The following is a 14462-nucleotide window of genomic DNA, read 5'->3' as shown; positions in this document are numbered from 1 at the left end:
AAAAAAAAAAAAAAGTTATAGCAACTCTACAAATGCACCAATTCGCAAAACTTCCTCTTAAAACTGACTTAAAGTCAGTGTGCCTCTGGAAGCACCAGAGAGTGTGAATCAACTTGCATAATGGGTTCATTTGTGCAGCAAACATTAGTAACAACACAACGTCATTTTTGATACAGGAATCCTCTTAACAGTGGCCAAAGTTATTGTATCTGTTGTCCCATTTTCCCCTACAGATCTACTATCGTATAAAGATTTTAAATTGGTAATATTTGGTAAAGGGTCTCCTGTTGCCAGGGGTTCAGTTTCTGGCCAGGGTCAACCCAGCTCAGGCTTGTGGTTTCATGACAAGACAGTGTTGTTACAACACAACTCAGTCACAGATCTTCAGAACTGACTGCTGCATTTACAGATTCTAGTCAGCTTTACAAAGGGTGGATCAACGTTTTTCACTCATACAAAAAAGCTAATGTGGTATCCAAACAAGATACTAAAATTTTCTCTCTCCAGTGAACAGCAACTCAAAATTGCCTTGAATCAACAATCATTATACAGAAGCAACAAAATAAGGACGCTTCTACAAATTAATTGACAGCAAGTGACACTTTTACAAGTAAGTCAGAAAATAACTCGGAACAAAGAATAACCTTGAAGCTTAGTAGTAACCATTTAGAATGAGCACCTAAGAACCAAACTGGATAATACATTTTAGCTGAATTTCAAAACAAACAAACAAAAAAAAAATGAATATTGTTTTTAAACAAAGCTTACCTTCAATTTCTTATTTAGTTTACAGCAGTATCTGTATAACATTGCCAAATTCAACGGCCCAAAATCTCCATAGAAACTGGGAGAAAAAGAACAAAAAGCAGTGTTATTTATACAAAAGAGCTAAGCAAATTTCAACATGCATGTCGTTGAAAGTTAAAGCTGCAAAATCAGTAACTTTGGGAGGATATTGAGTAGTCAATATATATAGAGCAACAATAAACCCTTTATCGATTAATTTAACAGAAGGATAGCTACAATTACTTTGAAAGCATTTGTAGCTTCAGTTTCAGATGCTCTGGCTACTACCTTTTCCATTATATACACACACTAAGTATGGAACTTTTTCTCCATCCCATAATAATCAGTTCTGGTTTTGGCCAAAGCTACAGAGAACAACTTCAAGACGTGATCTAATCTCCTTTAAGCCACACTGATGTCACCCTAGATAAAGGTTCTACAACTGCTTAAGATGAGACTTCCTAATTAGAGATTATGAAGAATAAACAGAAATTCTTATTGGTAGTAAAATTTATTAAATAATGTCCAGTCTTAATCTCTGTCCAAAATTTAAACTTATTTCTTTTTACCCCATCCTCCACTATTCCAGAGGTTACATATTATATATACACTTCACATATAATTATGTTTCCCTCTGTCCCCTCAATCCTCTTGTCTCTGTGCTGTTCTTTCAATTTATTAATTTCATGTCTTCTGATTGTTCTTGTTTCTCTCTTCCAGATTCTTCTTAAACACTCATATTACCTTTGAAGCAGCAATCACTGTCCTTAGGATAAGAGGTAATAGCAGTAGTCTGTACAGGAAAATCATCGCACAACAAAAGCTCTTGGTAGGGGTTCACAGTGTTCATCCTAGCAAACCTTTCACATAGGTGCCTTTCCATTAATAGGAGCCTTTATGCAAGCAACTTACAGTGACACCTCCCAGAGCTTTCTCCCTCCCCACCCATAATGCAAAATTGCTCAAAATTTAAATTGCAAGCTTTCTGCAATATTCTTCCTTTTTGTCTGTAGAAGGTCTGTCTTCATCTAAGAAAATTTGTTGATGTACAGCTTATAAATTACAGTGAGAATGGACAATAACTTAAACCGTTTTAATAAGTTCCGCCTTAAGCCTTGACAAGAGACAGGGCACTTCTTGTCTATTGACAAATAAAACAGGCCATCAGCATCTGAATACATGTTATTTGAGGAATGACAAAAGAAAAGTTAACTCTACTCTATGACTTCTGGGCTTTGAAGAGTGAAAACTTACTGAAATCAGATGATAGATTAGGTGGGTAGTACCTTTCAAGCATTCTTCTCCATTGGCAGAGGGTGTATTTTTCAGGAAAGTTAATTATGTTCCAATTAAACATAGGAAGGGAACTTTGAGGGCAGTCAAACATCTGGAAGAGGTTGCTCAGGGGGGCTGTGGAGCCACAACCCGATTGCACAAGACTCTGAGCGACCTGCTCTTGTTGACCTTGCTTTGAGCCCAGGGGTTGGAGCAGACAATCTCCAGAGGTGCCCTCCAGCTTCAGTCATTCTTCTAAATGGGTACAAACACAAAGCAGGAGTCCCCTATCTTTCTGGTGCTTATAACTTTATTAGTATCCTTCTCCTCACATTCTCTCAAAGAAAAGAAAGCCAAAACCAGTGCAAAAAGAGACAATTACATTAGTTTGATCACCATCTAGAACAACAGCCCGCCTGCCACACCAGTGCTCTTTCAATATCATCTACTTTACAACGTCAAATAACATGTTTGTTGAGATTCAGTTCAACCCTTCAGTACAAAATATTATAATGCTCATTAGCTGTGTCAAAGATTAAACTGTCCAGCTCTTAGGACTTTATTTGTAGGTTGCACAGAAGTTAACTAACTCAAGGGGAAATTGCAGTAGCAGTAAAGCAGGGTTTGACTTTGGAATTCCTCACCTTTTCTTCGATAAATCTGCCAGATATGGTCAACAGTTAATAGTTACTTTTAAAATTAAACCCTCCACAGTCTTTAATCAAGATGAAAAAAATGTTCTAAGAAGGACAAGTAGGAGTTATGACAAATAAGTTAAAACTGGAGCTCTAACAATACTATAGTGAAAGTAGCTTCTAAAAACGCTATATAAAAGGCTTACTAACATTTCCTCCCATTTTGCTGCACCAACACCTTCTCTAAATCTAAAAACCTTGTTCCCTTAACTGTAGAGCATTATTTCACTTAAATATGTGATAGTAGAGTAGAATTTAGGATTTTAAGATTCTGGGAAAAATACTTTTTAAAGTACTGTGAAAAAGTGTGGAATATGATGATTACTAGAATACAGGATACTTTTTTTAAACCAGTGTGAGCAAAGTAGCTTTTAACTGCTCAAAGATGTAAGTGAACACACAGTTCATCTAAATCACTGAAGAACTACAGCATGCTTTAGGATAATAAGTTCCTATTACTATTCATCTGCTGGAAGTACATTGATATGAAGTCATACATTAGGTTCTACTTTCACACATGACTAAACTCAAACAGAAGCGCAGGAAAAGCTCATTAAAATTAATTTACAAATCATTTTATCCACAATAGACAAATTACTTACTATTTTGGTGGGGATAAGGATAAAATACATTTAGTCTGTCCATGAAGTTATTTTATTTCTACAAAATAAAGCCATTCAGATTCTCTCAGCTGCCAAACTATAAGATGCTACAATCTTAGACTGACTATTCCTCCATCACTCATTATCATGAAGTATGCTGTGTTCTTTTAAACAGAGGAGGCAGGGGGGAGTATCAGTGTTTAAGATTCTGGTACTACCACTGTTTGTCTATGCTGCAGGAACAAGGTATTTCTCAGAAACCGAACACAATCATAAGTGAAAGGTATTTAGGTCACTGTTGCACCAGAATTATTACCTAAACACTGGCAATTGCCAAGTTATTTACATAACATCGTGCAGGTAGTGTAAGCCAGTCATTGGCTTCATTGACAATACGTTGTTGTAGATCTGTGAGGGACCGAGAAAGTTGATTTGTTACATATATAATTCTTTCTCCACTTAATACCTCTAAATTGGAATAAGCTTGAATGTCTTATGTGAAACAAGTGCTTTACAAATCTCCAAAGAGTTCTCTGAAAGGTAGCACAAGGCTCTGTATTGAAGTCAATGAACTCTGATCTACAAAACCCTTCCTCAATTTATATCCTTAGAACTAAATACTGTTTCTGTCATGTTTAAACTGAAGGGTTTAATCTTATGCACCCTCATTACTTTTAGCATATCTGGCCATTCACCCTGACACACCCAGACGATTTTCTTCTTAAGAAGAGAATTTTGACATAGGGTTAAATACAAGCAGAAGATGGGAAAGAAACGACACACCAAGTCATCATCTGAATAAAGAACTTTATCTCACAGTACCTGAAGACAAAACGTAAAAGAAATCAAATCTTATTATATGGTAGTTACTGATAATCTACCCAATATTATTTTACTTCCCCCTCTTTTACAGGTAATACACTTTCTTTGTATCTAGATGTTTTAATAAGCATTTATACATAATAGGAAGTCAGGATGCCTCTGAAGCCTAAGTCAGTTAAGAGACACAGTCATTTGCAATGGAGGTGGGAACCAGATATAAGGAACAGAAGACAAGTATGGAATTAATCTACATTTAATTATGTTTTGTTTTAATCAAGTACTTGGATGACGGCTTAAATTATTCTTCCACGGAAATATGCTATCCTTATGCTTCTCCAACTAAGAAACAGCAAAACCCCAGAATATACTAGATGAATATTTAAATACTTCAAAAATACTATCATAATGCTACCTGGAAGCAGTAACATAGCTTTCTTGTATCTGTATTTTCCATAGAAGAGGCTCCTAGAACCACTTCTTCCTATCAGTTCTTACAGCCTAACATCTGAGGTATTTGCTGTATTGTATCATAGGAATGGTCATCCACCTAGAAAGGCCAGCCCATAAAGAGCTTGTTGGTCTTTGTCATGCAAGCAGTTACTGTATGTTCTTCCATGGAATTTATTGGTCAAAGAAATGTAGCCCACAACTCTTTAGGACCGCAGCACAAGTTGTTTCTCACCACAGTTCCATGAAAAGCCATGTGAAGGTATCAGAGTCAGCTCAAGCTTTGGGCACCTCTTCTGAATGCTCCAGTCCCTTTTCACTACACATCTGAATACCATTGACCCTAGTACAGCACTAGAACAATAAACAGCTTTCATATCTTGAACTATTGGATGGAGACTGGTTATGGTCAATGAAGGAATACTATAGCCTTACAGACTTTGAAATGAGTTTATAACCTCCATATTAACATCACTGTTAATCTACTTACAGTCAAGGTATCAAGTTATCTTTCAAAGGTAAATTGCACTGCTTCTACTTTACCCCACAAGCCTCATACTTTTTACCCACAGATGAATACATCAGAGCAGTGGTTTTATACTGCCATTCACTTAGCAGTTTTGTGATAACGAAACAGAGGTACAGATGAAAGGATAGGAAATTCCCATCTGAAAAGCTATTTCAGGATTCTTTTCTTCATGACAGAGCAGTGTGAGTTCAGTGTTATTGCTACACTGAACATTGGGGTACGAATACATTCTTACCATAGGCATTTCCAACAGTCTGAATATGGTCTAAAGCCTAATTACCATATGGGGCTGGGGGGGGGGTAAAATTGGCTTGGTGGATCAGTTCCTAACAATGCAATAATGCTCAGAGGGGATGACATTACTTGCATGGCAGCTTACTCAATTAGTGGTTTTGCAACTTGAAAATGGAGGCACAGTTTAGCAATTGCCATGATTTTCTGGAGTATGTACACCAGAATTGAAGTATAACTTCTCCTTCAGGTAGGAAGCTTGCATTCTTGGAGACTATCAACCATACAAAAATCTTTTTTTTTTTTTTTTTTTTTTTCTGCAAAAACAGGAGCACCAAAGGGTTGCAAAGTACTCAAGTCAAGAAGTTTAACCTCAAGAACTTCAGGAACTAGCAGAAGTACAGCTTCCTAACTGCAAAAAAATCACACTAATTTCTCAGCATTTTACAAAGAGCCATCTTACTATTAAAATTAAGCAATGAGACTGAATCAGAACAAGTTGGAAAACATTCTCCACTTGCTTTCCTCCCCTTTCCTAGGCTGGATTGCTGCAACATTCAGGTCACTGTAATGCACTTAATGCATGTGCTCTGAATCTCGCCATTAAGCAGTACAAGAACCAGCTACTGCAGAAGTGGCCACCTGGCTACTACAGATAAATGCTTCAAATCACAAGCTGAACATGCCACAGAACTTCTGGATGAAAGCCAAGAGGACCAGTCCACACACTCATTACTAACTGCTGTTCAGGAAATCCTACCTATTCAGTCATCTTTCTCCAGCTCCTGTTCCCTAGAGCATGTTCATCCTTCCTCCCTCCCAAACACAGGAACAAAGGCTGGCTGCTCCACAGCACTGTGTCCCTGCTCTAGCCCCACCGATTCCAGTAACATGTCAGTTGCTAGAAGCCTTCTTATCTGGGCTGAGACACAATCCTTAACACTTAATGCTACTTAGGGATTGCACGCTTCTGAATAGACAAAGGATGACACAGCAAATATTATACAACCCTAGAAATGAAGTATCACCTCACTGCTTGCATCTGAAGGTAGGAATAATGCAGAGGCTCTAGTACTCACTCCATTTTCCTTTGAATGTTCCAAATCTTCTTCAGGCTCCCAATTCTTCAAAATCTAACAAGAACTCAGATTCAACTTATAAACAATTAAATAGCTATTTCAAACTACGTATTTTTGATATAATGTTCCTCAACACCAAGAGCAAAGCATCAGTGAAGTTCTCCCATGAAAAGTTTCCCTCTGGAATAATCTTCAGGTCATGTTAAAATCTACTCTCTATGGAAAAAAAGTAAACAGAGACCAAGTTTCTTCTAAGGGGTTTCCTATGTCAAGCTACACTCCAATATAAAACTAGAACCTAGAAAACAGATTTACCGCAAACAAACAAAAAAATTCCTCAAGAGTTTTGGCAATTTCTTTTATATATTTTCCATACAAAAAAGTGAAGATGGATTTAGTAAAGCAATGTGTGGGTATAGAATTCATGAAACTGTTGGACTGGAGAGAACATCATAAATGTTAAAGGATAGCACTTTACAAGTTTCAAATATAAAATAATGTCAGTAGTTACTGTCTGAAGGAAAAGCTGACACTCTCAGTTCTTAGATCTTCTGATTTCCTTGTTTGGAGCAAACTTAAAATCTCTCATTTTAAGATGGAAAACAAAATAAAGCTGGAGTACTATTCTTAATACTCAGCTGTAAGAATTAGACATACAAAAGCTGGTATTAGTATACAAACTCTGTATTTACAGTCACATTGATAGAATTTAGAAGTTGGGAAATTTCCTGACTTTTTTTTGTGGACTTCAGCTTACTAACTTATCTTGGTCATCTGATAGTCAGGTTCAAGTCCTCAAAAGCTACTGATATGAACAAGGAACTCCCTATTCTCTGTGTGAAGTGACAGCTCTGTTTGTTGTAATAAGGCTAAGTTTAAGTTTTCTTTTCCCTTTCAAATGATATAAGCCAGAGAATGATGTAGTAGTTCAGGTTTCCTATGCAAGTACTCTTACTGGATAGCCACAGAAAAGACGCATTTAGCCAAAGTAAAAATAAACAAGTTAACCCTTACTCTTCTCACAGGAAAAAGAAACTGCTTCTTTGCATATACATGCAGTAAAGGAAATTAGTCCTACAAGTCAAGGTCCAAAAAGCACTCATTTAATATTGTTGTAGCTAAGTATTTGAGAGTCCTATTCTACTGCTGCTTGAACTCAAGAGTAGTTGCTACCATAAGACTGCTGTAAAATGGGCAAGTAAAACAAAATGGCTTGAAAGAAAGCTTAGTGTAAAACATATGATGTAGAGGGAATATCACATTAATTACTTTTACAGCTGCTCACAGGATGTCAGAGATGAGATCTACAAAAATCTATTTATACAAGAGATCCAAAATCAGAACAAGTGACTGAATAAAAACATTATGATTTTTGAAAGCTGCCATTATTACTTATCAGGGATTCCCATTTCTCATTATTTAAGCTTTAATTTTGTTTGAGAAAACAGCAATAAGAAGGACAATAAAAAGTTGCTTTAATAAAAACATGTGAAAGCCAAATTAACCAGTCAAGTGTAGTATTCTCAATCCAGATCTGTTTACTGAAAGGTGAAACATGAAAGACACTATTCTTAGAGAATAAAAAGCTTCTTACTAGTGCCTAACTAATTAATTGAGGTCTTGCCAAAGCAAGGCTTGTCTATTTGCCAAATGACAGTCTCTGGATTATTTCTCATTAACTCCATTTTCCTGGAATAATAGTCACCTGTACTACATTACCCTGAAAGATTGTATTCCCTTATAAGCAGCAGTGCAGACTTTCTCAGGAAGGACCTCAGAGTTTCAGAGACTGACAAAATCTTACAGAAACAGATCAAAAAAGAATTCAGATTGGATAAACTCATTCAGTTTTCTTGTTCCCTCAGCTGAGGAATTTACATACCATTTCCCTAGCATAATAGGTTCAAGATTAAATTGCAGCACATTTAACCAAAATAGTGACAGTTCTAGTAGCAAGTTCCTAGTTAGCTAGCATTTGAGATGTTCTTTAAAAATAATAAAGATAGGCTTAAATGCTTTTAAGTGTGAATGTTTAAAAAAGTGAAGACAGTGTTATGAATTCATTAGAACAGTTGACAACTTCAAGTGAAAACTGAAGGCTGAAGTACTCAAGATTACATAACCACACTTTGCGTACAATTTAGGGATAAATCACATGACGAACTCCAAGAGCAAGTCAGCATTTATCAGACCAAAGCTTCCAAAACCATCAGATCTAGCACTACAGCCATTTTGATTAATAAATGGGACATAATATTAACATGCACTATTACTTCCTTATGTCTCTTCAAGAGTGGTGGAAAAAAAAAAATAAAGGAAGTGAGGCTGTGAGATTTGAAGTATTATGTGATCCAATAACATGCCCCCAACCTATGTATTCATGAGGTTTTCAGGTCATATATTGCTTTAGTGAAAGCAAACTGATACCTCAGTAAAGTCACCTAAATAAATTTGTGTAACACTTCATACTTTAAGAGTTATCACTAAAGTTAGGAGAATAACAGCCCAAAGCAAAGCAGTTTACTTCCATGCACAAGGAAGTATCCCTCTTCTCACTAAAACGATGCACCTAAACAAAAATCAAGCCAATAAACAGTCATAGTAGCAAAATTACCTCACAGGTACTGATGATTTTGTGCTTGAGTAGACATCTCCTGCCCTCCTTGTAACAATCTGTATAACTCATTTGATTAAAAAGCAGAAGTGGTCATGAAATTCCGATCAGCAAGAACAGAATACACAGGCCATTTTGCACGAAGACTGGAAACAACTATCCTGAGCTACAGCGCTCCAAAACTCACAAATGTTTATTTTGCCATCATGTATAGCAAGTATTTCTAATCACTTTCTCAGAAAGAAGAAGGCTGCGTTCTTGAGAAAACAAGAAGATCCAATCTGGTGTATGAAATTCACACTCCACTGCTACTTACAGAAAACCTCTGATGTCAGGCCGCTTATTTCACTGCGCAGCCTGTGAAACACGGACTGATAGCAAGCTCACTGACCAGCACAAGGAAAAGGGAAGCTACAGGAAAAACCAGCATTTCCCCAAGAAACAAGAGACTTGTATTTGATCCCTTATTTTGCCTCTTGCTTTCCAATTTCAGAAACATACTGGGGAAAAAAAAATAAAATTGTAACCCTACTTATACTTGCTTTTACTTCCCTGAGACAATATAAGCTTCCTTGGAGAGGAGAAGAAAAAGACGAAGAAAAATAAAATTGGGCATGCTTTTATTACCAAACATTGTATACGCTGATAGTGATGGATGGTGCAATACTAATATCTGGGGAAAGTTTAGCACTGTTACATAAACGAGGTTATTACACAAAACTTATCCATACCACCTGGTAACTGTCACTTCATTTCTACCTCATATCATGTTTTAGTGTTTTAATTTGAGAGAACAAAATAGGGAGCACTATTACAGTATCAAATATAGCATGATAGCTTTAAAAAAAACCAAATAGCTTAGAAGGTATCAACTCAGAAAATACACTGAGTTATATGTCCAGAATCTTGAGATGTGTCCTTTGCTTCCCTCCATTATCTTGTAATTATATCTGATATCAAGTTACACCCTGGTATGCCATTAACAGGTAGTTAAGGAGTATAGTTACTGAATTTCCTTTATACATGTTAGAGAAAATTACTTTTCCCTCCTCAAATTTCTCAGTGCTTTTTTAAAAATATGACACTGTCCTCACACAGAATACCCCAGTTATGGTCCTTGTTTAGTACAATCATCTGTAACTAACAGAGTACAGAACTGGTCCCCCTTCCCACTCCTAAGATCAAATCCCATGTAAGATTCCTTCACCTTTCCTAGAAGCATATTAAGAATTAGAAACAACAACAACAACAAAATCTCAGGTCAAGTATAACACTGAAGTTTTAAGAGAGATACAAAATCAATTTTTTCTGTCATTTAAGTGGAACATACTCATGTAACACCAGTTGCTCTGGACCTTTCCCAGTTGAATTCTGCTTTTAATACTAGGTCAACCTTGTGTTAAGGTACTCCTGAGCTCCCCTTCCAAACTAAATCAGTTAATTATCATTACAGAACCTACTCCCAACCCACACAGTTAATTACAAGAGTCAACTTTGGCAACAAATCGTTGGGAACACCAGTAGAAGACACACAGCTTAAGATAATAAAGACTCAAAAAATCATGTAGAAAAGAATTGCTAAAATCATAAGCTGTGCATAGAAAGTAAGCTAGAAACCAAGGAAGATTGTTTTACACCTTCAAAGAAGCAGTACTGAAGTCACTGGAGAAGGGAAGGAGGAATGGCTGATATTCACAACTTCTTCAACCCATACAGAAAGTTGTATTTAAAATAAGATCATGTTTTTTGTTTCACTTGTGTTACAGCAAACCTCTTGTCAAGTGGCTAGATAAATTATCACACATGAAACAGCTAGGAACACAGTGCAGAGCAGCTACTTTTTAACCACAGCACAGAATGATTATTTGTTTAATGTATTTTATGTCCTTTAACAGCATTCACATTACAATCAATTTTACTGTTGACCTATGTGCTGCCGGTGTCTTCTAAACACACAAAGCTCTTACTTCACAGAAAATACTTTTTCTGCTATTCTAAAGCTACAAAAGCCAACAGGAAGTGCTCAGCTCAAAACCTTCTGAAGACTTACAAAAAGTTGCAGATATTCTTCAAAAGCACATTTAAGTTTTGCATTCTTATGATTCTGTATAAAAGGTGATCACTTCATACTCCCTATACAGGTAAATACATACAAAACTATTGTTTCATCTACTCATACCAAACAAGTCTTCTATTTAAAACACCGTTTAATAACATCTAATTAGTCTTAAGAGATTTTCTCCACCTTACAACAAATCTTACAAAGCTCAGACATCCTTCCTGTAGCTCAACCACAATTTAAGCCATTTAACTGGTCTTGTAGCTGTTTTTGTGGGTGGGTTTTTGTGTTTTGTTGTTTTGTTTTGTTTTGTTTCTTTACGTAATCTTGTTAAATTACTTTCAGCTAACGTATAAATATATTCAGGCTAATTTTATACTGAGGCTTTGTGCAAACAGCTAAATAGGGAAAAAAATATTCTATATAGTAAAGTGTGCTGGGAAGAATCTCAGGTGATGACTTTGAGTATGCAAAATAAACAGAACACTTACTTTTCATAGACCAGCTCCTCATCGGTACAGAAGTAATGGGTATTCACAGTACTTTTCGGTTTATTTCGTAAAGTAGCAAAGTACAACCGATCTGAAAGACAGAGCAGGGCAGCAGTGTAGGGACAGATGAGGCAAACGGCCCTTTCCCCAGCGCCTGTCACCGCCGACGGGCACCGAACCCGTGGCCCGGGAGCAGAAGCGGCCCCGCGGAGCCTTTTTCTCCTGCGTGAGCGGCGGCGGGAGCAGCCGCACCCCCGCAGGCCCAGCCCGCCAAGACCCCCTCACACCCTCCGACGGGCTGGGTACCCCTCGGGTACGACTTCAGGAGGGCGAGGGGGGTTCTGACCCAAAACACGGCAACACGTAGCAACAGGTGCCGGCCGCGCTTCTCGCCGGAAAAGAACGGAGGAAGGAACCGCTGAGGCGCGCCCCGCAGCAGCCGAGGGGCAGGCGGCCCGCGAAAACCGCAAGGGAAAGGGGGCCGAAGCTGAGCCGGGGACGCAACAAAGCCCACGGAACCGGGAGAGGACGGGAAAGAAGCCAGCGGACTTCCTTTTTGAGAGAGGCTCCGGCGAGCGGGACCCCCGTGGCCAGGGGACGGGAGGACTCCCTGGCCCGTTCTCACCTTTCACGAACTCCGAGGCTCCCCCCAGCACTTCGGAGGCGGCTGCCGCCGGCTCCATCTTAAACAGGGCGCGGAGCAGCGAGGCACGGGGCGGCTCCGAACTCATGGCGCTCCCGGGCAGCCCCAGCAGGGCCGGGGCCGGGCTCGCTGGGAAGCGACCCGTTGCCCAGAGGGGCCGCCCGCCAGGGGCCACGCTGCTGGGAGCGCCGCTGCTGCAGCCCGCATAGGAACGGGAGCGGAGGCGAGAAGTAGCTCCAGGACACGGCGAGCCGCCGGACGGGCGCCTGCAGGGACTCAAACTCCACCCCAGCCCGCAGACGCCCCCGGATAAAGAGGCAGCGGGCGGTTACCAGGCGACCGGCGGCGCTCTAGCAGCCGCGTTACCGAGTCTTTGTTTCGCCTGGCCCGGGGCCGAGGCGTGCGAGTGACCGGGCCCCCCCTCGCCCCCCGTCCAGGCAGCCCCGCCCTCTGCCACACAGCGCCTGTAAGCAGCGGGGCGGCAGCGCCCTGATCCGCCAGGGAGCGGCTCTGCACCTCGCACAGCTCCGCCCTGCTCGCACGCCCCGCTCCGGCACAGCACGGCCGTCTCCGCCCCGGGGCCCTTTTTTCTGCATTTCTCCCGCCCGAGGGCGGCCCGTGGCAAAACGCCCCACGGAGACATAGGAGTTTTGAGACACAGCTCACAGGGCTCGGGCCGAAGCGAGTACCTCGGCAGTGCGGGTCCAGCCCGGGATACAGGTGAGCGAGCCGCACTCAGGAGGCCGCCTCAGGGGCGAAGCGAAGCGCCGCACCCCGCAGGCGGAGTGCTCTCCTCACCGATTCGCGCGGGGCCCGGCCCGGATGGGTCTGCACTTCCATTTACCCTTGATAGACAAACTGACCCACCAATCAAAGGCTGCCTTCCTACATCTCCAGCCAATGAGCGAGCAGTGCCTGGTGAAGAGGGGGCTGCCACCGGGCGCGCGGCTCTCCTCGGCGGAGCCCCGGAGCGGCGCCTCCTTCCCGCACGCCGGGCTTTCTGTCACCTGCTGGAATCTTGCTTCTTCGGGAGAGTTTTTTATGCTTGGGAGAACTGAGAGGGAGCAAGACCTCGGGGAAGCCGATTGCGACACACGTGGCTATCTCACGAAGCTCTCTCAACACAGCGGTTCTAGCCGTGGGATCTCGCTCTTACAGAGGAGCCATCCAGCGAGGGAGATTTCACGTATGCTTCTAAGGCTGTTATAAAATTACACAAAATCACGCGTAGCTTGATGGTTTAGCAAAGTGAAAGATTGACTTTCTGGTAGCTCATTTGTAAAAGCTGGATTAGCTTGTACTCTGCAATTAACTTACTGCCAAAGAAACAGAAGCACTGGAAGTGTTAGAAATGCGTTTCTTCACCACCTGTCTCTTCACAAAGAATTAGTAAGCATCGAACAGCAGACAGGCTCTCTCATTTTTACAACTAAACAGGCAAAAGGTTGATAAAGGGGCCTTCAGGAGAAAAAAAGAATTTTATTCTTCCCAAAACAAAAACACTAAAAACATTGTAGTACAAAGCAATATGCAGCCCTGAGGTCCACATTTTTGTCACTGCTTTCCTAACACTATAAATAACGTACTGTAACTACCAGTTAATCTAATTAATTCCAGTGTGTCTGCAGATGAGGTTAAGTATGAGTATAAAACACTTTAGACTCTTCAATTTTTAATCTGGTGTCTAGCACTGCATAGCCTTTTAAAGCCTTACACATATGCTGAAGCATTACAGAAAGTACTTATCCCATGCAATTGTTTTGTAGTTGCTTGTTTATTTTTGGTTCTAATAATTTGTACCTGTGTTCTTACATTCCTCTTTTTTCCTTCTTTTCATAGCTCCAGAACTAATATTGCTGAATATGACTCTCTTTGGGCCTGGTCCTGTGAATTTAGGTAAGAAACCTCATTCTGAATAGTAAGTGCTATTCCATGCAGGATGCTTGCAAGACAGAGACCATAGTCTTCTGTAAACATCAAATTAAATAAAGGTTGTTGGAGAGTACTTGCTTTTTCTGGATATCAATGCATTCCTCTTTTTCTGTATTGTTCTATATGACTTTCACACGTATGTAGCTCTTATTTAAATAAAATATTTTCTTATTTACAAGCAGCTCTGTAAGGCGTAACATATCCTGTGTAAAAGAGGTATCAATGTATTTTCCCCAGAACCATAGTTTTTAGCACCC

The 14462-nt window shown here is 40.1% G+C and overlaps 1 protein-coding gene across 1 annotated transcript in view; it reads right to left on the bottom strand.

Annotated features, from left to right (window-relative positions):
- Positions 1–12663, bottom strand: part of CDC14A (cell division cycle 14A) — a 60451-nt gene extending 47788 nt beyond the window's left edge. Inside the window, 3 exon segments of the mRNA XM_065842646.2 lie at positions 769–844; positions 11631–11721; positions 12256–12663. Coding sequence (XP_065698718.2) covers positions 769–844; positions 11631–11721; positions 12256–12361 — 273 coding nt within the window. The 5' untranslated portion in view covers positions 12362–12663.
- Positions 12664–14462: the final 1799 nt, after the last annotated feature.

Source organism: Patagioenas fasciata, chromosome 6, assembly GCF_037038585.1.
Source record: "Patagioenas fasciata isolate bPatFas1 chromosome 6, bPatFas1.hap1, whole genome shotgun sequence".
In the NCBI taxonomy this organism is placed as follows: Eukaryota; Metazoa; Chordata; class Aves; order Columbiformes; family Columbidae; genus Patagioenas; species Patagioenas fasciata.
Note: the sequence above shows the minus strand (reverse complement) of the source record. Positions and strands in the feature narration are given on the sequence as shown.